The following is a 23,984-nucleotide window of genomic DNA, read 5'->3' as shown; positions in this document are numbered from 1 at the left end:
ACTCACAAACCGGGAGAACATGACCTGAGCCCAAGTCGAACGCTCAACCAACTGAGCCCCCCAGGTGCCCCAAAACTTGACGTTTTAAAAGTCTCCTCAAAACTCCTTTTTTAGAGGCACCTGGGGGGCTCAGTCGGTTGAGCGTCTCATTTCAGCTCAGGTCATGATCTCACGCTCCGTGAGTTCAAGCCCCGCATCGGGCTCTGTGCTGACAGCTCGGAGCCTGGAGCCTGCTTCCGATTCTGTGTCTCCTTGTCTCTCTGCCCCTCCCGTGCTCATGCTCTGTCTCTCTCTGTCTCAAAAATAAATAAAAACATTTAAAAAAAATTGTTTAACTCCTTTTTGAAGGGTATGTGTAGGTGTGCGCACGTGTGAGCATTCACACGAGGAAAAAGACAGAAAATCATTACATTTTTAGCCACGATCAAATTCTTACTTATTCAGAAATATATGATCATCCAATAACTGTCAAAAAATGTGCTAAGCATAAAAATACAGGTTTAAAAATATATATACTACGAAAGAACAAGTAGCCCAGCTGGGAAGAGAGAAGGTATCTAGGCAGGAGAAGGGATGACTGGACTGAACCTTGAGGCATGAAGGGCATGATATCAGAAGGAAAACGGGAAGAAACCTTCCCATTCATGCAGAAGCTCAAGAACAGGGAATAGGGAAGGCCTGTGTGTGGCCGGAGAGGAGTGCTCGTGGCAGGACACGCAGGCTGAACAGAAGGCTGGCCCTAGTTTGGGCAAGGGCATGTAGAGCACTCGGAAGAGTCTGGACTTCTAACTACAGGCGGCACGCTATAAAGAAAAAGAAAGAAGGAAAGATAAAGAAGGAAAACTCAAGGTTCCAAAAAGATACCAAGAGAGGATCTAAGGGAACAAAATAAGATTTGTGAAGCAAAGTGAAAGGGCCAGAGGTTACTCAGCCTTCACATCGGAGGACAACAAGGGAGAACAAGCAGCCCCACAGAGAGGGAGGGGAGAGGCTGGGTAAGAACTAAGAGAAGGGAGCAGACGCCCCAGTGATTTAAAGTAGGCAGAACTGCAGACATCCAGATGAAGATCATTTCTTGAAGCAAAGAGGGGCACCTCATTTTCAGGGAATGTGCCACGAGAGACGCTCACTTCCATGATGTGGTTCCAACGCGGTCCTGTTTGACCACCTCAGAACGCCGTACGCCCCTTTCAATACTTTCGACTCCATTATTGTCAGCCTATAAATAGATAGTCACACTAGGGGCACCTGGGTGGCTCAGTCAGCTAAGCATCTGACTCTTGACTTCGGCTCTGGTCATGATCTCGCGGTTCATGCGTTCAAGTCCCGGGCCAGGCTCTGCGGCTAACGGCGTGGAGCCTGGTTGGGATTCTCTCTCCCCCTCTCTCCGCTCCTCCCCTGCTTGCACCTGTGCGTGTGCTGGTGCACACGTTGGGGCTCTCTCGCGCTCTCTCTCTCTCTCTCTCCCAAAATAAATAAGTAAACTTAAAAAAATAAATAAATAAGTACAGTCAGAGCAAAAATTCAAAACACCAAACATGCTTTACTTGAGATAATCAGAGGAAACATGTCTAAATCACAAAATACTTTTTTTAAAAATTCGTGCTATTATTTCTTTTTCAGGTTTTATTTATATTTTTAGTAATCTCTACCCCTGATGTGGGGCTTGAACTCATGACCCCAAGATCAAGAGTTGCATGCTCTTACAACTGAGCCGGGCAGGTGCCCCAGTGCTATTATTTTCTAATTCACGTACTAAAGCCAAAGTCTGACCAAATATTGCCAGTAATATATAAACTTTACCACCGTGGGAGTAGTATTGCTTACGGGCAACCTACTTGCTTAATGTAAGTCAAGAATTTGCACTGCACTCGGGAATTATAAACTACTTAGCTATTTTCTTCATTTAAGAAAAAAAAAAAAAAAGAGCAGTGACAGGGCACCTGGGTGGCTCAGTCAGTTAAGCGTCCAACTTCGGCTTGGGTCATGATCTCACAATCCATGATTTCTTTTTTTTTTTTAATGTTTTTTTTTTTTTAACGTTTATTTATTTTTGAGACAGAGAGAGAGACAGAGCATGAACGGGGGAGGAGCAGACAGAGAGGGAGACACAGAATCGGAAGCAGGCTCCAGGCTCTGAGCCATCAGCCCAGAGCCCAACGCGGGGCTCGAACTCACAGACCGCGAGATCATGACCTGAGCTGAAGTCGGACGCTCAACCGACTGAGCCACCCAGGCGTCCCTCACAATCCATGGGTTCAAGCCTCATGCCAGGCTCTCTGCTGTCAGCACAGAGCCCACTTCAGATCCTCTGCCCCCCTCTCTTTATGCCCCTCCCCTGCTCACGCTCTCTCTCTCTCAAAAAATAACATTAAAAAAAATTTTTTTAAAGCAATGACACATTTAAGCAGAGCCCTGAAACTTACAGACAGCAACTGACCACAAATTCCACAACTATAGAGTTTAAATCAGCGCCTACGAAATATCAACAGCATGACATTTGAAGGGAAAGAAAATCAACTGGCAAGTAGGGTGAATGTGGACCTTTAATGGCAAATTCGTGGATCTGTTTTCTAAAAATGTAAGTGTTTCGCTGATCAAACGGGAAGGAAAGACGACCTGGTCGACGGAATCAGGTTGAGTATCCCATTGAGCACATAGCTGAACTCTGCGTGATCCTGGGCGACGAGTGCCACCAGAGCCTCGCAGCAGGCCGTTCGAACCACCGCATTATCACCGCAACACTTCTCCCACAGCAAGTTCAAAGCCGGAGTCTGAAATCAAACCAGTGATTAGAAGACACTTGGAAGGAGCGCCAAAAGCATACAGAATCCCCCCCGCCGTTCGTCGAATTTGTTCCCAGCAGGCTACCTTCCCTCGACAAAGACGGTGCTCTTGTCCCACCATTTGTAGAATAAACTCAAGTCAGCTCCCCAGGAGAGATAATGGATGCGTTCGGAGAGAGCAGCTCGCTCTCATCTGGTGCAAACTAAGGCGGCTGCACTCAGCCGTATGACTTGGGGCTGAGCAACACGACGAACCCAACAGGAGATCAAAACTAAGACTGGACTCTGGCGCCGGGCTCTAACCAATCCCTCTGACCAGCCACCATCCATGTCAGTCCAGCAGTTAGTCTGCGCTGCGCTCCAGATCATACCTATGCTTCAAGCCCTACGTGCGGTAACATTTTCAGAACGTGTTTCCGCTCTCCTACCACCAGACTCTACCACCTCCATGCACCCCACCCCGCCCCAACGATGTCCCTGCCCCAACTTACTCGAGTCTAACGTGGGCCCAGAGGGAAGGCAGGGAGGTAAAACAGGATACCCCCAAGTTGCCCCGCCCACAGCGACCAACAGAAGCCGAGAAGACCGTTTTGGTCAGGAAAGAAATGGGCTTTTTGCCCCCGCACGCTATGAACCTGTCATCTTTGACAGAAAAGCACCAGAAGGGCACAGGAGTCAATGTAAGTGCTTTATTTTGAAAAATCCTATAAAAGCAGAGACTCTAGCTTTCACAACTTTCTCAGGAACCCACGACCCAACAACCCCCAGGGGGTTCACTACTCGTGATGAATCCACGTTTGAATGTATGATGGGTTAAGCCCATTTAGAGTTACACGCGGTTTGAGGTGGTGTTTTTGTTTTTTTAATGTATTTAAAGAACACATAACAAAGTTATTTTTCCCGCCTTCGGACAGAACTTATTAGAAAAGTGTATAATCTGAGAAAAAAAAAAATTCAGATCCTCAGCTCCCACAGAATAACTCAAAGAATGAAAATCAACATCATATTGTGCCCACTTTCCCACTGTGGCTGGCTTTGGGAGCCTTTTCAGTCTTAGGATCCCACTCTAACAGCAGGAAAGAAATATTTATATTTCTTTAATAGTCACAGCAGGAAAGAAATATTTATATTCCATTTCTTTTATTCAGAAGGAAATTTTATTCGCCTGTACAGCCAGTACCAAAGGGTTCTAAATGTCATTACTCCATTAGAAGCCAGGAAAAACGAAATCAGTGAATAAAAAACCATCGCCTCAGGTAATACTATGCCCTCGTGGAAGTAAGCATTCATTTATTAACAGAAGAGAAAACAGTTAGTTACAGGCATCTGACATTCAATAAATCCTGGCCGTTTAAGTAAAACCACTAGATCATCTCAGAGTACATAATGCGATTATCGGCAGGATTAAGATCAGGGTTCTCAGGAAACCTAATTTGTAGGACTACACACAAATGCCAGACAAATGCCAATTAGAGAAGTTTGCCTCTATGCTTATTTCGACATGGCAGCGGAAGCTATGGAGAGGGGTAACCTGGAATAGCTGATCAAACGCAAGGTGGCGGGGGGGGGGGGGGGGGGGGTGGGGAGAAAGCCACGTGCGAGAAAGTAAATCAACGGATTTCAGTTGTGAGAAACATTGTCCTATTTCCATCACCGGTATTTTCCACGGAGTTTACCTTAGAGCACCTACTTAAGTGGAGTTTCCAACCGGCAGGTCGAAATGCACAACACCAGGTGACCAAACCCAAGTGCTATATAGCTCGGTATAAGCTCAGCATGGCTTCCTCTCTCAGCATTCCCCTGTCCTATGCATGCTACGGACATGCATCCTCCAGCTCCAAGTACCGATGTCCGACCTTTCCCACGCACAACTCCTTCTTGGGCCACCATAAAGTACAAGAAATCGCCCACATCCAAATTGATCCCCTCTATATTCACTTGCTCTGGTAAACAAAAATATGCCCTCAGAGGTAATCCTACCAGCATTCTCCAAGGCCATGTCTACCCTCATTTCACCCTGGGTTATTTTTCCCTAACAGTCGCAAGACTACCCCCCTTCACCCCCCCGCTCCACATCTCATTCCCGGAGTCTGTCGTAACAATTTTTTTAATTGTCAAGCATTTGGAAGAAGAACATGGCAAACCAAAAAAAAAAAAAAAAAAAAAAAAAAAAAACCACCAAGGCGACGAACGTCTCATTTCTACAGTGACCTGAACTCCGGGAGAAACGAAAGAAGTGCGTATGTGCGGCTGGCAGCAGTATCCACATAGAACTCAAGCACGAGGTTGAATACAGACCTGGTCTGTGGATTGGTGGATCTTTTCTGAAAAACCACTTTCCTTTAGGACGGCAGCAATGAGATGACCCACAGCCTTAAAAATAAATAAATAAATAAATAAATAAATAAATAAATAATCAGTAAATACATTGTGTGAGAGGTTCTCTCCAATTAGTGCCTTTGAAGGTAACTCATATCGATACTAGCTGATAGGAACACGCGTGCGCCAGGCAGGCAAGTCCCATTCGTTTGAGCGCGTGATCTGGGCAAGGCACTGAATTAGGCAATTCTATGGGCATGATTTCTCATCTTCATAACAACTCTCAAGGGAAGCCTTTTGATCCCAATAAGCAGACTACAGTTCACAGATGTTAAGAAAATTGCCAGGTTCTCAGTTCATATTGCTGTCACTTAGTATTGAAAGGTCATGCGAGATCGCTTCATCCCCTTAAACCAGGAGACAAATGAGAAACTCCACAGCTTTTGAAATCATTTTTGCATCTACATGAAATCCACTGTGCTTCATCATGCCCTTAACGAAGATGGAGAAAACTGCTCCCCCTCTTGATGACCGTGGCCCACGCCGCTGATCGGAGCCAACAGGTCTCCCCCCTCCCCCGCCCCCCCCCCCCCCCCCCCCCCCCCCCCCCCCCCCCCCCCCACCGCAGCCGCCGTTCTCTCCCGCTTAGGCTCTGTGATTTAATTTCTTTCTTATTTTTCTCAGAGGTTTCAGCCCTTTAATAAGCTTTTGGCCTCATGAATCTCTGAAACTTTCCCATATCCTGCTTTGGTCAAAAAGCCCGAAATTAAATCTAAGACTTTTATAGGAGGGATGATGACTTAAGTACATAAATATCATTCTTTCCTACCACCGCAACTCCATTCTAGTTCTTTGGCCCCACCCAGCACCGCCGTCTTAGAGCTGGGGGCTGGCAGCAAGGACAGCCACCCTGTGCACAGGCTGGGAAATACCTTTCCAACTGCAGCCAAGTGTTGACCCTGCACTTGGACCAACATATGATACACCTGTGAATCCCTGTCAGCCTTGCACTCACTTAAGTCTCTGGAAAAGTGCGCAGAAAAACACAGCACCCACTCCTTTGTTCTTTTCTGTATTTCACACATGGGAAATCCTTTAAGACCTCAGCGCATGATGGTCTCAGTTTTGCAATATAAATCACTCATTTACATGAATATTAAGTTTAAGATCAATTAACTGTCTCTTACCTCCCAGTGAAAGGAATAGTAACAAGAACTGAAGACCAGTGAACAGTTTTGGTGCCCATTTACAAAATATACCATATTTCATTGACTGTAACTGGCCATCAACTGCAAGATGCACCATTATTTTATGAACCACTAAGGAAAAGAGGCTGCTAATTAAACCTATGTTATATAATGCTCCTCATAATGTATAATTGTGATTTTCTATTAACGGAAGAGCCCTTTCAGACTCATTTAGAAAATCGTGGCCAAGTTCACAATTGTGCAAGCCACACCAACTGTGTAACAACTGCTGCCACGAATTACTAGATGCAACCCATTTTCAAAGACATTAAAATGTGAAAAGATGTGTGTGAATCAATGAAATATGGTGCTAACACTGAGCAGTGGTTACAAAAGAACAATAAGAAGTATTCACAGAGAACAGGGCACAATTGCAAGAACCAAATAAAATGAATGTGAAACACAAGAGACCAAAAAAAAAAAAAAATTAAATTAAATTAAAAAAAAAAAAGCCACCGTTCACATTTAGAAAAGACTAGAAGAATATCAGCTTCCTGACAAACATTCCCCCACTGCCCACCAGGTTCAGCTTCTTCCTCTTGCCTGTCTGTGTATCTTTCCAACAAATCAGAGAACAGAGGCTAAATTGATTTTGAAGTAACAAAATTTTAAAGTACAAAATAGGGATAAATGACCCTATACTGCTACGTAAATTTTCCATAATAGAATAAAGAGACATCCTCGGTGAAACAATACATGTGCACTTTGCAGTTAATGTAACGGTAACACACACAGGCGGTTCTCGGTTATCTATGCTAATGAAGGGGCTGCAGGCACAGAGAAACAAAAAACTGTGGACGGGATCCTCCACGCCTTCCTCTTCCTCTTCATGGTAAGGACCTGTGCTGCACAGGATAGGATTCCAACCCAGTCAGGTAGAAGGGAATCTTGCATAAGGAGTGTTCTACTCCTCATGGAAGGGTTCCCCACTACCCAGCTAAGTCAATTCCCACAGCAGGCATCTCCGGAGTTAAGTGTCGAAAGCAGCCCAGACGCTGGGTGTCTTCCAGTCTTCGGGCAGGCTTCTGCTGGCCCCTTGGCTTCGCTCTCACAAGAAAAAACAGTAAGCTATTATGGTATCTTGACTAACCAGAATGCTTCTGGTTAGGGGAAGGCTGACCAGAACACCACTTTTGTTTTAGCCCTAATAACTGAAAAGCTCTCTAAAATACATTGTCACCATCCCCTGCCTATGTTAGTACATACATCAAGTTTGTTCCTCCAAGTGACTTACTTACTGAACGTCACTACCTATCAAAATCTCTTATTCTTAATTGCCGTCCAGGGGTAAAATACACCATTTCAAATCTTAATCTCTCATACTCTGTAGATGCATAGCCATTTGCTTCTATTCCCAAAAATTAATTATAGACTAAAATAAATAAATAGATAGATAGATAGATAGATAATACAGATTCAGGGGCCTCCTAGTTAATCCAAGTTTTATTAGGTCTAATAAGAAAAGTATGAAATAAATAGAAGCTGAGATTGGTCAGTTTCAAATATTTACCCTCCTACATCACACGCAAATTTTTATTTTATCCCATTATTTTATTTTTTTAATGTTTATTTTTGAGAGAGAGAGAGAGAGAGAGAGAGACGGAGTGTGAGTGGAGGAAGGGCAGAAAGAGAGAGACACAGAATCCAAAGCAAACTCCAGGCTCCAAGCTGTCAGCACAGAGCCCAAAGCGGGGCTTGAACCCACAAACTGCAAGATCATGACCTGAACCGAAGTCGGACACTCAACCGACTGAACCACCCAGGTGCCCCCTCATTTTCCTTTTTTAACGTAATCTCTACATCCAACGTGGGGTCTGAACTCATGACCCCGAGATCAAGAGTCACGTACTCCACCAACAGAGTCAGCCAGGCGCCCCTCAATATAAATTTTCAAATTAACTTACATAAAAGTTAATAAAATAATAATTATCCCTACATATGGAGTAAAATATTTAATGTTAAAAAGATAAAGTTTTATCAACAATCCACCAGCAAGGTTCAGTTGTTACCATGAAGCAAAAATAATTAAATAAATAAAAATTACCTGTGATTGGATAAGAGAATTTGGAAATTCAAACCTTTTCCTGATATCATCTGACATTTTTTATTCTCTCAGATTCTCTTACAGGTATACATGCAGACTCTGTAATCAAAACAAAAGAATACTTGTTAGTCCAGAAAAGGAGTTCAAAGCAATTACTCCTCACATAACATGAAAGCAATTCGTTTCAAAGACAACAATGGAAATAAAGCATAGGGCTCTGCAGAGTAATTGTTGCCATAAAATCATACCAACGACTTCAGTCCACAAATGCCACGATTATAAGTAAACAATAATGCTCAACCGCTCTTGGTTTTTCCCATTAAAGCTAATCCTGAAACAGATTAATTCGCGCTATGAAAACAAACACACAAACAAACAAAAACTCCAAAAGCTCGAGCCCAAATAACGTGGCTTTATAAGTTCAACCACATGTTTAAAATAGAAACTCTTTCATGGATCAAAACTTCCAAGGGAGAAAGACTCGAACTTCCCCAAAACTGTTTAAACTGCACCACAAGCTTTCATTTAAGCGCTAATCCAACCGCTAGTGACAAGTGTAATGCCTAAGTGAGCTTTTCGCAGGAAGTATAGAAATGACCCAGAAACTCACACAATGAAACAGATTGCTCGTCTGCTAAAAGAGCAAGCAATTAGCACCAACTTTTAATATTTACATCACACCTCTCATTCCTACTGGGCTGTCAAAAAAAAAAAAAAGAAAGAAAAAAGGAAAAAAGGAAAGAAGGGAGAGGAGAGGAGAGGAGAGGAGAGGAGAGGAGAGGAGAGGAGAGGAGAGGAGAGGAGAGGAGAGGAGAGGAGAGGAGAGGAGAGGAGAGAAAAAGACAAAATAGTTTTCAGGCATACAAAAAAAGATGCAGGAGGGCAAGGTGGTGAAACTACTGACAGGATTTCCTAAGGATCTCAATTTATCCAGTCCATGCAGCACTAAACCCACCAAATTACACTACTTTGAAAAATAAATTGCTTTAGCTCACCTATTTATTACAATATAACTAAAAATAATAATTAAAAATTTAAAAAAAAATGTTTAATGCAGGTACTCCAGATTACCTTATAAAAATAACAGGCCATCAAACCAAGCTCTGCTGGTCTCACAAACGTCGGCGCCTTGTGTTGAACCCGTGGCTGTTAACTACTTTCGTCCCCTTTTTCCAAGGCTAAATTCTCTGAAGCGATCGTTTATCCTAGCCTTCTTCTTCAACATCTAGGTCCAACTTAACTCCCTTGAATTAGGCATTTCACAGCACTGAAACAGCTTATTATTCTCAGACTGCAAATTACGCTCCCTATCAAAATCTATCCATTAGTTTCAGGTCAAAATTTCTTCAACTTCCAGATGTGTCTGTCTCCTCTTTCTTGGAATTTTCTGCTCGTTTGAATTCTGTAAGATATCAGAACAGAATTCCCCAAAGTGTGTCCCTGAGAAATACAGGGTATGCCAAGAGGGTTAAAAAAAAAAAAAAAAAAAAAAAAAAAAGGATTTTGTAGGGGTGCCTGGCTCGGGCGTTTAAGTGAGGGGTTAAGCATCCGACTCGGTTTCAGCTCAGGTTGTGATCTCACAGGTTCATGAGATCGAGCCCCATGTTGGGCTCTGAGCTGACGGTGTGGAGCACGCCTGGGATTCTCTCTCCCTCTCCCTGCCTCTCCCCGACCTGTACGAACTCTCCCTCTCTCTCAAAATAAATAAACTTTGAAAAGATTTTGTAAGGAACATATATTCCCACCTTGGATTTTCATTCACTCATGTAACAAGTACTTATTAGGTGACTGTCTACTTGGTGTCAGGCACTGTTCTGGGTGCTTTGGTGACCACGGGAAACAAAACAGACAAAAATCCCTATACTCATGGAGCTTAGAATATTACAGAAATACTTTCTATTTTAAATATGGCAGTCAGAGGAGCACCTGGGTGGTTCAGTGGGTTAAGCCTCTGACTTCAGCTCAGGTCATGATCTCAGGGTTAAGGAGCCCGAGCCCCACGTCCGGCTCTGTGCTGACAGCTCGGAGCCTGGAGCCTGCTTCGGATTCTGTGTGTGTGTCTCTCTCTGCCCCTCCCCTGCTCATGCTCTGTCTTTCTCTCCTTCAAAAATAAATAACATTAAAAACAATTTTTTTAATTAAAAAAATAAAAAATAAATATGGTAGTCAGGGCCAGTCTCATCTAGAGAGTCTGACATTCGGTGAGTAACCCATACAGATGTCTAGGGGAAGAGTGTCACAGGCACAGTAAACAGTGAGTGCAAAAGCCCAAAGCCCATAAAGTGCTTAAGGTTCGGTCTAGAAAGAGTAAAGAAAGGAGTCAGGAGTGGATGACGGCAGAAGAGAACGGGAAATCAGAAAGCCAATGAGAAGACAGATCATAAGAGGTCTGGTAGATCACCAGTAGGACAGATGTATCTATCCTGAGTGAAACAGGAAGCTACTACAGGGAAAAGGTGGTTAGATTTTAACAGAATCACTTAAAATAAGAAATGCTCAGATTCGAGATATAATTGAAGGGAGGGCAATGTGGTTGCGGCTAATGATTGCATGAGAGTATAGAGGAAAGGTTCAGAGATGACTCCAAAGTTTTTGATCTGAGCACCTTTAATTTTAATCTCCATTTCTTTGGGCATTTTATACATTAAACCAAACAATTTAGGGCGCCTGGGTGGCTCAATCATTAAGCATCGGACTTCAGCTCATGTCATGATCTCATGGTTGGTGAGTTCGAGCCCCGCATCGGGTGAGCACGAGCCCTGCTTTGGGTGAGCCCCATTCTCTCTCTTTCTTTGACCCTCGCTCATTTGCATGCTCTCTCTCTCTCTCTCTCCCCCTCTCTTTACCCTTCATGGGATTCTCTCTCTCCTCTCGCTCTCTCTCTCTCTCTCTCTGCTCCTCACTCACTTGCACCCTCTCCCTCTCTCAAAAGAAAAAAAAAAAGCAAAATTTAGGGCAAAAAATGGATACATCACTTACCATGACATTTTTTTTTTACTAAAGGAAAAGATGGAGTCCCCATCAACTGACATAGGGAAACAAGTTTTGTGGGCAAAGACTGGGAGTTTCATTCTGAACAGGTAAGTTTCAGGTGTCTAACAGATACACAAATGGAGATGGTGGGTGGAAAGTTGGATACATGAATCTATAACTGGAGAGACAGATCTTAGTTGAAGATATAAATGATGATACACATTAATTATAGAATCTCGGAATTTCTAAAGCAAGAAGGCTGATACACTTTCCTTCACCCAGAGCTTACCAAACTTATCTGATCATGGCACCCTTTTTTCTAGAAATATCCATTAACAATCTATACAGCCAGCCTTTCTTTCCTGGGATAAACACTGGGAAACTCTGCTCCACGGACTCCTGCTCCTCTGTCCAGTGCACTTCCTGCGTCCCATCTTCCTGCTCCCAAGCTCCTTGTGCTCTCTTCCTTCCTGGAAACTCCCAGAGCCCAGTCATGTAGCTAAATACTTCCCTGCCTTCTCTTACAAAGATAGCAACTGGAAAAAAATAACATAAAATAAAATAAAATAATAAAAATAATAATAATAATAATAATAATAATAATAATAATAATAAAGCCAGAGATGGGCACCTGGGTGGCTCAGTCGGTTGAGTGTCCAACTTTGGCTCAGGTCACGAGCTCACGGATCGTGAGTTCGAGCCCTGCGTCGAGCTCTGTGCTGACAGCTCAGAGCCTGGAGCCTGCTTTGGATCCTGTGTCTCCTTCTCTCTCTGTTGCTCCCCCACTTTCTCTCTCTCTCTCTCTCAAAAATAAAGCTCAAAAAAAAAAATTAAAATAAATAAATAAATAAATAAAGCAAGCAAGCAAGCTAGAGACTAGAGAGCTCAAAAAGAAAGTACATGTTTTACTCACAAAAACATTTATCATGAGGTGTCTTCGTGGCTTAGATGGTTGAGCATCTGATTGTGGCTCAGGTCATGATCTCATGGTTTGTGAGTTCAAGCCCCGCATCAGGCTCTCTGCTGTCAGCACGGAGCCTGCCTCGGATCCTCTGTTTCCTTCTCTCTCTGCCCCTCCCTGCTCTCTCTCTCTCTCTCTCTCTCTCAAAAATAAATAAACATTGAAAAAAAAAAAGTTTACCATTTCGGTCCCACGTTTCTCAGTTTCCCTCTCTCGAGTTTCTTTGCTACCATCCTCTACATCCACTCAATCAGAGTCGGTTTCCTCCCTCCCAGCACCTCACAGCCTGCCTCTCCTCCCTGTTTCTACCCTCCTCGCCTCAGTTCCTCACGCTAGGCTTCCTTCACTAACTGCGTGGTCTCGGGATCTCCACGCACGATCGCATCCCTTACGCTGCTGTCAGATTCACTGTCCTACGACGTGATTTCCATCACATCATTTCCCTGCGAAGAATTCAGAGCGGGGGTCTCACTAGCCTGTCAGACTCAATGCAGATTCGGATTCTGGGCTTTGAACGTTTTATTTTATTTTTTTTCTTCAATGTTTTTATTTATTTTTGGGACAGAGAGAGACAGAGCATGAACGGGGGAGGGGCAGAGAGAGAAGGAGACACAGAATCGGAAACAGGCTCCAGGCTCTGAGCCATCAGCCCAGAGCCTGACGCGGGGCTTGAACTCACGGACCGCGAGATCGTGACCTGGCTGAAGTCGGACGCTTCACCGACTGCGCCACCCAGGCGCCCCGGATTCTGAGCTTTGAAGACCTCCATCAACCATTTCTCCTGGTCACCTTCATCCTCCCTGCTGTCTGATTCCGATCTGGCCACAACACTTCTCAAATTAGTCCCACGTGCTCATTCCTGAGGAATTTTCGTTACGCTGTTCTTGCCTGCATAAAATACCCTTCTCTATATGTTCCCTCTATTGAAAGATGAAATTTCTTTCATAGCACATCTTTTTCTGTCAAGCCTCTCCCCAGTAGCCACATCTTGTAATAGTCACCTTGTTTTATATTCTTGCAGCATTTGGGCGGACCAACACCATCATGTGACTAATTGCATTAGGATTGGAAACATTCTTTTCTAAAGGGTCAGGTAGTGGGGCGCCGGCGTGGCCGAGTTGGTTGAGCGTCCAGCATCAGCTCAGCTCACGATCTCACGGTTTGCGAGTTCAAACCCCGCATCTGTCGCTGTCAGCGCAGAGCCCAGTTCAGACCTTCTGTCTCCCTCTCTCTCCCTGTCCCTCCTCCACTCACACTCTCACTCTCAAAAATAAAGAAAACATTATAAAGATACATAAATATAAGGGTCAGGTAGCAACTACTCACATCTGCCACTGTGGCCCGAAGGCAGCCATATCGACCAGAGCTGTGCTATGATAAAATTTTATTTACAAAAACAGGAGGACAGTGGGCCACAGTTTGCTGACTCCTGGCTTAAAGAATGACAATTTTTTGGGGGGCGCCTGGGTGGCGCAGTCGGTTAAGCGTCCGACTTCAACCAGGTCACGATTTCGCGGTCCGTGAGTTCGAGCCCCACATCAGGCTCTGGGCTGATGGCTCGGAGCCTGGAGCCTGTTTCCGATTCTGTGTCTCCCTCTCTCTCTGCCCCTCCCCTGTTCATGCTCTGTCTCTCTCTGTCCCAAAAATAAATAAACGTTGAAAAAAAAAATTAAAAAAAAAAAAAAAAGAATGACAATTTTTTTTAATTAATTTATAAAATTTGCTGACACAATTGCTAAAGTTGACATTCAGATTTGGCCCTGTGCTCCCAGGCACAAGTAAATATACAAATAAGGTAACTTACATACCTTTTATTGTGTAAAAGATGGGCAGGAAAGTACCTTTTATCAAAGAAAACAATCTTTTTCATACTTCTAACCTCAAGGAAATTTGTCAGATGAGGCTTTATCTGGGGAGGACAGAGTGATATAATAAGCAACACTGCCAATAACGTAAGCTAAAGGGAATTTTATATTACTTCTTTCTTAAAGAAAACCCTGAATAAAACCATCGGGATAACACACCATGTGATTCAGCAAAACAGCCCCAGCTAATGGAATCCAAGTGCAGTTTTCTGACGCTCCAACTCGGTAGAAAGTACACCTTAGACTCTCCAGAGCAGCAGACGCTTAGAAACGTATCACAGACTAGACTTACCCACGTGTCAACAGCCATAGAGCTAACTAGAAGAAAATGTGTGGTTACCCTCTCTGATCCAGGCCCCGAATGGCGAAATTCCAAAATGCTTTGGGGACCGATGAGCGGCTGGTAAGGCTAATAGCTTCTTAGGCAGTGAAAAAGCCAACCCTTACAGAAAGAATGACTCTGTGTGCAGGAGGCAGGCCGACAGAGTAGAAGAGGGCCGTTTCATCAAGATTACCTAAGTACAGATGACGAAGAGCTAAAGTTTACAAAAGAAGCCCTAACACTCGTGTGACACGCCAGAGAATGAACATATTTTTAAAATCTATGCCAACGGGATCCTTCCTAATAAACAGCTGCCAGCCATTCTAAAAACCACTACCCAAGCTGCATTATGATTTGATATCATCCTTGATTTGCTATCCTTGGGCTGCAAGCTCCAAGTGTCTTTCATCTGACAGAGACTTGGATTTCAAGGTTAATCACAACCATGTGGCCTTTCCGGGTATCAGAACATCATATCCTCTTAGGGAATTTCAAAAAACAAGAGTATATAATGCTTGCTTTAACACTGGTAGTCTAGCTTGGGTCCTACTTTTAATCTCAACTTCCCTTGGGCATTTCATACGTTAAGGAGAACAATTTATATATTACGTCTTACCGGGACACTCTTTACTAAAAGGAAACCACTCCACTCACGATATGCTCCATAAACCACATGTGACAAAAAAAAGTGTTTGCTTTTAAAAGATTTATCTCCAACCTGTCATTGTGCCTTTTGGCCCTAAATCTAAATCAGAAAGTGAATTTTTAATAAGGCCTTCAAGTTCCAAGTGAATCAAAGCATTTGCTTAACTTAAGCAATTATCACCTGATCTGCCACGGTGTTCCAGCAGCATCAGAAGACTTCCAAGAAAATATATCTATAGGGGCACCTGGGTCGGTTGAACATCCAACTGTGGCTCGGGCCATGATCTCACGGTTCGTGAGTTTACGTGTGAGCCCTACATCGGGCTCTGCGCTGACAGCTCGGCACCTGGAGCCTGTGTCTCCCTCTCTCTCTGCCCGTCCCTAGCTCACACTCTGGCTCCCTCTCTCTCTCTCTCTCAAATAAATTTTTTTTTTTAAAGTATAAAAAATTAGAAAAGAAATCTATCAACTGCATTCTAGAGGTAATAAAGGAGCAGCAGGTAGACAAAGCGCTTTAGGTTTTCAAATTTCTCCATAGTTTCTCTAGGATACGAACATATACAACCATCTATCATGCAAAGGTGTTGAGCGTCCAACTTCAAATGGCATGCACAATCTGGAAAATGAAAGATCTAATTATACTCACACTTGCTACGGGAATCCGGCAGAGGGATTACGTAGGGTGGTTGGGAACGGGATGCGGGGGCTGGAGGGATCTGATGATCACAGAGAAAGACAACTTTGAGCACTCTTCACCACCAAATTCCTTTATGGGAAGGACTCACGGCGGCAATGTAGGTCAAATCAGGGCTACTGAAAGTACACTCCTGAAGCCAGTTTACGTTAGCCGACTGATAAAAATATATACTTCGATCACGTTAAAGGGACCCTGTGCTTCAGAGACGCAAAATCTAGGAGGACTTTCCAAGTCTTTAGCAACTATTCCAATTCTCTGTTATGTATGTATTGTTTCTTTCTCCCTCAAATGAAGCTACAGAACCGTCACCCCGGGGATTTAAACCATATATGTGACGATTTTTTGTTACTCTTAACAGCATAGACAAAAGCTGATGGCACCATCAATATATTTGAGCCGCTCTCACAAGTTTGTCAAGACTGTGGCTCAGGGGTATACTCCAATCTCTCCTAATTGCTTCGCCCTGCTTTTTAAAGAAGGAAAAAAAAAAAACTGTCTGTACTTTTCACCCACGCACCTTGCTTTGCAATCCGCTATTGAGGTCTATTGCCTTCATAGCTTCTCATCTACCACTTGTTCGTCCCTAACTGCTTTTACACATGCTGTCTAGAATCTGGCCTTGGGATTGTATTTTGTCACCCAGTATTAAACCCTGATACTCCCTAGAGAGTCAATCCTAGCTTCAGCTCTTGCTTCAAAAGCTTTGAAATCCAACTGCCACCTGCCGCCTCAAATCAACGGGACAGAGCACCTGCGTGGCTCAGTCACTTAAGCATCCAACTCTTGATTTCAGCTCAGGTCACGATCTCATGGTTCGTGAGTCCAAGCCCCACATCGGGCTCTGGGCTGACAGTGAGGCGCCTGCTTGGGATTCTCTCCCTCACCATCTCTCATTGCCTCTCTCTCTCTCTCTCTCTGTCTCAAAATAAATAAACTTAAAAAAAAAAAAATAGAAACAAACAGGATGGAAAGAACCCAGATCCCTAAATGACAGCACAGAGCAGAACTATATACCTGAAACTCCAACTATTACATGAGAAAGAAAGAATCTTCTACTTTGTTTGAACCATCGCATTTGGGGATCTCTTTGTTACAGTAGGTCGTACTTCCTTAATAACACGGTAGACCTGAGACCAGCTCCCTTCCTTACTTCTTTTTCCCCAGAGAAATGAAGAAACTGAACGTCAAAGAGGTTAAGCAACTTGCCAAAAAGGCTGATCAGGCTGGCGATTCAGGTGAGAAGGGAGGGCGGGTGCTCCCTTTGTGGCTCAGTGCATCCCTGGACCGTCAGTACCACGAGGCATGACCGGCACGTTCCGGTCATGGCTGCACGAGGCCCCAGGAATTTCAGGGTCTGTAATTCAAGTGCCGAGCAAATGTAGGTGGCTACGGTTTCTGATGATCTCACCGGTTACAATTTACGAAAATACATCAAACAGCAATCAAATCCCTGCCTTTACAATTTAGTTCTTTCTCCGTTTATATCACATGCTACTTACTCACAGATTTTGAAGTGAGAGTCTAAAATAAGACCAAAGGCAGGAAATTCCAAGTTAGAACTGATTGCTGTCCAGGAGAACCAGGCATTAAAGCAAAACACAAAACCACTTCCTTGAAGAATGCCTGATTTTGTTACATTTTCCCTAATTATTCCTGAGTAATCTTTTTTTTTAAGTGTCATATCTGTGTAGGCATTTATGTGCCAAATATATAAGAGAATAAAGATTAAAAAGTTATTTTTAAAAAACCTAAAGATTTTTTTTTTTTAAATCTGAAGGCTTGGGGCGCCTGGGTGGCTCAGTCAGTTAAGCATCGACTTCGGCTCAGGTCATCTCACAGTCTGCAAGTTCGAGCCCCACGTCGGGTTCTGTGCTGACAGCTCAGAGCCTCGAGCCTGCTTCCAACTCTGTGTCTCCCTCTCTCTCTCTGCCCCTCCCCCACTCACACTCTTCTCTCTCTCTCTCTCAAAAATAATAAATAAACATTAAAAAAATTTAATCTAAAGGCTTCTCGGCCTTTTGGCTAAGATCAAATGTAAAAAATCTAAAGATATACTTACCTAGAATTTTTACAGTATCCAATCTAAGCCTTCAAAGTCTTCAAATTAGCTCTTTTATGAGATGATTTTTTCTATTACAATTTTGAAATTTTTTGCTCCACCAAAAGAATACTGAAATTGCTCAGTGCGTTTTTGAGATAAATATTTCATGTTGATACAAAATCATCTTTACAGTATATTTATAATAAAAACTGATACCCAATCGTTTTAAAGATCTTCCAAATAAAGGTCTAATCTGAACAGCTAAAATCTCCACTCTTATAATTTTACTTCAAATACTATTCAGTTAACTAGAATTTGGTAAAGCACCACAGAATATATTTTATAAGTATTTTACTTGTATTTCCTCCCCTCAAAAATGACTCTGTGGGGTGCCTGGCCGGCTCAGTCAGAAAAGCAGGAGACTCTTGATTTCAGGATCCTGAGTTTGAGCCCATGTTGGGTGTCGAGATCACTTAAATAAATAAAACTTAAAATAAATGACCCTAATTCTGTGCACTGGTTCTCTAAAATAATTTACTTCTCAGCAAATATTAATATAGTATAAGCTGAAGTATTTAGGGGGTAATGATAGGACATTAAGGATTTTCTATAAAATATTCCACTTACCCTGGGGGAAGGGGGGGAGGGAGAGATTAAAACAAGAATGTCTATCTAAATGCTCATAATAGAGGAGTACATTTGAGTTCATAATACTATTCTATTTTTGCGTATGTTTGAAAACTTCCATAATAACAAGTTTTTTAGGTCTTCCACCATATAAGGACACAGAGAGAAGTTGCTGCCTATGACCCAAGAAGAAGGTCCCACCATGCCGGCATCCTAATCTCAGACGGTCAGCCTCCGGAACTGTGAGAATTAAATTTCTGTGGTTTCTTTAAAAAAAAAAAAAAAAAAAAAATTTTAAAACCTCACATAGGGGGTTCTTACTAAGGGCCAAGCAATATTCTATGCACTTCACCTATATTAACTCATTTAGCCCTCCAATAACCCTATGAGATAAGTACTCATTTTGCAGATGAAGAAACCGAGGCACAGAAAAGTTAGATCGGTTTTTTTCAAGGTCGTAAAGTAAGCTGAAATTCAAATCCAGATTGTCTGAGCACAGGTGGATGTGGAAAAGCCTGGAAAATATACCTTATGGGTGATTTTTGGTTTTGCCTGTTCCTATTTTCTAATTTTTTTCACAAGACCATGTGTTTTTGCAATTTTGAATAGCCACCAAAATATTTATTCAGATACTAACACATACTTTAGAAACAAAGAACTTTCTGAAACCAAATTACTGCAAGCATAGAAATCCATCATTAACAGGTGTGATGCAGTGAGCAACAAACTAGGAAAATTTGAGAAATGATAAAAGATTCCTTTGTTAGCCGGGGCACCTGGATGGCTCAGTCGGTTAAGCGTCCGACTTCGTTTCAGATCATGATCTCGCAGTTTGTGGGTTCGAGCCCCGCATCGGGCTCTGTGCTGACAGCTCAGGAGCTGCTTAAGATTCTGTCTCCCTCTCTCTCTCTGCCCCTCCTCTACTCATGCTCTGTCTCTCTCTCTCTCCCCAAAATAAATAAAACTGTTTTAAAAAATGTTTTTGAAAAGATTCCTTTGTTAGCCATTTTACCAACACTTTATGGAAATAGTAATATTGAAACAGGTCGATGTAATTTAACTAGATAGATGCAATTACCTTTAAACCATGCAAAAACTTCTTCCATTTTTAAGGAGAAACATAACCATTAAAATTTTCCCATTTAGACTCCCGGGTAAAGTTTACACCAAAATAAAAGCTCTTACTCTTGAAAAGAATTGTGTAGACTGATTACAAGTTAAAAAGCAACATTTTTCTTGATTGCTGCAAAGTGACCATTCAACCTCAGTTCTTATTTTCCATGAAAGCCAAATTACTAAATTCATGTAGAATGCAATAGTTACAGTTTAGTTATTTTAACCTGCATTCTTAGTGCTGGTGAAGGCTGAAGATCGAATAAGCACAAGAATTTTAGAGGAAGATAGAAAATTTCCCCACTGTTAACGAGTCAATGTAGCCCTGAAATAAAGTAAATATGGCACTGGGGGCACCTGGCTGGCTCAGTCAGTAGAGCATACAACTTTTGAGTTGAGGTCATGAGTTCGAGCCCCACACTGGGTGTAGAGATTACTTAAAAATTTTTTTGGAAGTATTATTTATTTATTTTGAGAGAGACACGGCGCGAGCGGGGAAGGAGCCGAGAGAGAGGGCAAGAGAATCCCAAGCAGGCTCCGCACTACCCGCACAGAGCCCAACGCGGGGCACAAACCCACGAAACCACAAGATCAGGACCTGAACTGAAACCAAGAGTTGGACACCCAACCAACTGAGCCACCCAGGTGCCCCAGAGAGTAAATAAAACTTTAAAAAGATAATAGTGCACTGGGAAGCAACATCCTCCACAGCTTTATCACAATCTCAAATGGTCATCATTCACTTATTTCCGCTGCCTCTTTCTACCCCCGCAATGGATGGCAAACTCTTGCAGGAAGGGACCTGGTCTCTCTTTTTGACCACTGTGACCCCAGCATATAACAAGTACCTGTTTAATACAGATTCACTCAGGGGCGCCTGGGTGGCTCAGCTGGTTGAGCAGCTGACTTCAGCTCAGGTCATAATCTCGTGGTTCATGGGTTCGAGGCCCGCATCGGGATCTGTGCTGACAGCTCAGAGCCTGGAGCCTGCTGCGGATTCTGTGTCTCCCTCTCTCTCTCTCTCTCTCTGCCCCTCCCCTACTCATGCTCCATCTCTCTCTGTCTCAAAATAAATAAAAACATTCAAAAAAAAATTTTTTTTAAACTGATCCTATTGGGTCTGCACAGTAACCCTGAGGTAGATATTATTAACTCCCACTTCCCAAATGAGAAAACGACATCTCAGAGAGGAAGTAACTTGCCTGAGGTTATACAGTGGTATTAATAGCCAGGATGTTGAGTTTTACCATGTGCCAGGCAGGCACTGTCGAAGCCCTTTATGTGTCTGCTCTCATCCGATATTCAAAATAACCACATGACAGGACTACTATTAATATCCACATTTTCATATGAAAAACCAAGTGAGGCAAAGAGAGGTCAAAATTAATTGCCTAATTATGTAAGAAGCTGAGCACAGATATGAACCGTGCAATCTGTCTCCGAAGTCCACGTTCTTAACCGCTACCCTATAAAGGACAATTGATGCAGAGTTTTTTTTTCAAATTAAGATAATGCATTAAAGCACTTTACTCACAACCAGGCACATAACGAACACTTTCAAAATGTTGGCTATTATTATTCTTAGTCTGAATCCAACGCCTTGTTTTTTCTACTACATCTTGCTGCATCCCAGAGAATCCAGCATCTCTTTAAAACAAAACAAAACAAAACAAAAAACCTGTTCCCAAAGTAGTTCATCAGCACATGCAAACAGCTATGTATCTTTGTATATATTGCAATCCACCCTGGGTGTGGCAATTGCTTTAAAATAAAATCATTTTTTTTAATGTTTATTTATTATTTTGAGAGAGAGACAGACACAGTGTGAGCATGGGAGAAGCAGAGAGAGAGGGAGACACAGAATCCAAAGCAGGCTCCAGGCCCTGAAGACAGTGCCTGACGCGGGGCTTGAACTCACGAACCATGAGATCATGACCTGAGCTGAAGTCGGACGCTCAACCGACTGAGTCACCCAGGCACCCAAAAATAAAATCTTTTATTCATTTTTTTTTAGAGAGAGAGAGAGAGCACACGCAAACAGGGGTGGGGGCAGAGGGAGAGAGAGAGAATCTGAAGCAGGCTCCACACTGTGTGTGAAGCCTGACATAGGGGTCAATCCCACGATCCTGGGATGGTCACCTGAGCCAAAATCAGGAGTCGGGATGCCCAACCAACTGAGCCACCCAGGAGCCCTCAAAAAAAATCTTTAAAAAAACCGGAGGCATCCCACGCAGAGCACAAAACACAAAAACGATCAATATAAACCGACCCTCATCCTGTATATTTCTTGATTTTACATTTTCATTTCATCACTGACCATTCAGTTCAAGTCCAGTGAGCATCTAACAAAAACAAAGATTGGCTACTCTTGTCATGGCAATGAGTGTGTGGATCTTTCATTAGGTCCATGCAAATTCTTTTTTTTTTTTAACGTTTATTTATTTTTGAGAGACAGAGCATGAGCAGGGGAGGGGCAGAGAGAGAGAGAGAGGGAGACACAGAATCCAGAGCAGGCTCCGGGCTCCAAGCTCCGAGCTGTCAGCACAGAGCCCGATGTAGGGCTCAAACCCACGAACTGTGAGATCATGACCTGCACCGAAGTCGGACGCTTAACCAACTAAGCCGCCCAGGCGCCCTGGTCCACGCAGATTCTTACCAGTGATATCAAAACTTCCATATTTACACTTCCCTTTTTTTTTTTTTTTTTTAGCAAGCACAAGACAGTTTATTAAAAAACCATTTTCCATTTTTAAATAAATAGGTAAATATTCGTTGAAACAGATGAAAGCAATCCTTTGCCCAAATGATTGCTCAAACACTACCCCACAGGCACAGACGGCCACACTTCCGCAAAGGAATGCCTGGCTGGCAGGTGGCCCCATCATGTGACAGTTCAAAACACAGCTCCGTGAGACAGAGAGAAATTTCCGTATGGATGAGGTCATTTGTAAGAACACAGAGTTTGCAACCATGGTGGAATGTTCGGGAAGAAATGTCCAGAAGAAAAAGACCACACGGAAGCCACGCCACGTCCCTTCTCACTTCCCGCGGCCGTCTCAGAAAACAGGGTGAGGACTACATCACCTTCCAGGCAAGGACAAGAAGAGGCTGAGATGCAGAGCTGGGCTCAGGCAATTTCTAACGTCCCTTCCAGCCCCGGGAGGACTGTAATCCGTCCTCAAGATGGAGAAGACCTTCTCGTCGTGAAGGGGCTAGCTGCCATGGGATGGCAGCTGTCCCTGCTCAGACACTGGCGAAGAAGGCTGTCGAACAGGAAGGGCTCCTCTCTGACCAAGCCTGCCGCATTATTCCCCTGGACTTTTCGAGTTTTCTTGAGAGAAACAGCTGTGTCTGGCTCACCACTGCTGGGCCTGGGGTGCAACGGGCAGTTAGTAAAAGGGGTTTTCGACTTGCTGTGTTTAGCACAGTAGCTAATACACAATACGCTCCAAAAAAAAAAAAAAAAGAAAAAACGTTAGAATCAGAATTCTGTTGTTTATTTTGCTTTCAGATCAACTTTCCAAAACAGAAAGTGAGAAATACAGAAGGATCTGTATCTTTCTCACGAATTAGACTCACGAAACGAAGACCAAAATAAATTAATCAGAGCCAGAAGTAGAAAAACATATTTGTGAACAGTTTTCTTCTTCTTCTTTTTTTTAAGTTTGTTTATTTTGAGAGAGAGTGTGTGGGTGGGTGGGGCAGGGGCAGAGACAGAGGGGGAGGGAGAGAGAGAGAGAGACAGAGAGAGAGAGAGAGAGAGAGAGAGAGAGAGAGAGAGAGAGAGAGAATCCCAAGCACGCTCTGAGCGCTCAGCTCAGAGCCCGACGCAGGCCTCGATCACGAATCCTGAGATCATGACCTGAACCGAAATCAAGAGTTGGACAGACGCTCAACCGTCTCAGCCACCCAGGCGCCCCTAAACGACTTTACCTCCGAATTAACACGGCAACCGGAAGTCACTTACCAACACATTTAGGGTTTGAAAATAATTCACTCTCCTTAGCCACATCCCTTCCCTGGCTTTTTTTTTTTTTCCACTGAGCAAATAACTTTTGTAGAGATAGTATCACGATGAACCAAGTCCAAATCCTAAATCAGCAGAACCCAGATTAGTGATATTTTATTACACTGTTATTCATTTTGATACATTTTCTTAAATTAAAAAAAAAAAGGTCAAAGAACACATGCAAAAGCTCACAAGACTGGTTCTTCACTGTCTCCAGCTGAATCTAACAGAGCTGGAAAATGGGTCTTTGTTACTTGAATACATCATAAGTTTTACTTGAATGCTTCAGTCAACAGCTATTGCCTGTTATAGCCACGTCCTTAGTCTGCTATGTA

The 23,984-nt window shown here is 43.1% G+C and overlaps 1 protein-coding gene across 6 annotated transcripts in view; it reads right to left on the bottom strand.

Moving 5' to 3' along the window:
• Positions 1–23,984, bottom strand: part of FOCAD (focadhesin) — a 324,630-nt gene that overhangs the window by 284,133 nt on the left and 16,513 nt on the right. For 2 of the 6 annotated variants that reach the window (XM_023242353.2, XM_045043365.1), the window contains exons 2-4: positions 8,397–8,495; positions 5,085–5,159; positions 2,620–2,774 (exon numbers count right to left, since the gene is read on the bottom strand). In XM_023242353.2, coding sequence (XP_023098121.2) covers positions 2,620–2,774; positions 5,085–5,159; positions 8,397–8,453 — 287 coding nt within the window. In that variant the 5' untranslated portion in view covers positions 8,454–8,495. Of the gene's footprint in view, positions 1–2,544; positions 2,775–5,084; positions 5,160–8,396; positions 8,496–9,467; positions 9,854–23,984 lie in introns of those variants that run through there. The other 4 variants (XM_045043366.1, XM_045043368.1, XM_023242354.2 and 1 more) reach the window with 4 other exon arrangements.

Source organism: Felis catus, chromosome D4 (assembly GCF_018350175.1).
Source record: "Felis catus isolate Fca126 chromosome D4, F.catus_Fca126_mat1.0, whole genome shotgun sequence".
Lineage (NCBI taxonomy): Eukaryota > Metazoa > Chordata > Mammalia > Carnivora > Felidae > Felis > Felis catus.
Note: the sequence above shows the minus strand (reverse complement) of the source record. Positions and strands in the feature narration are given on the sequence as shown.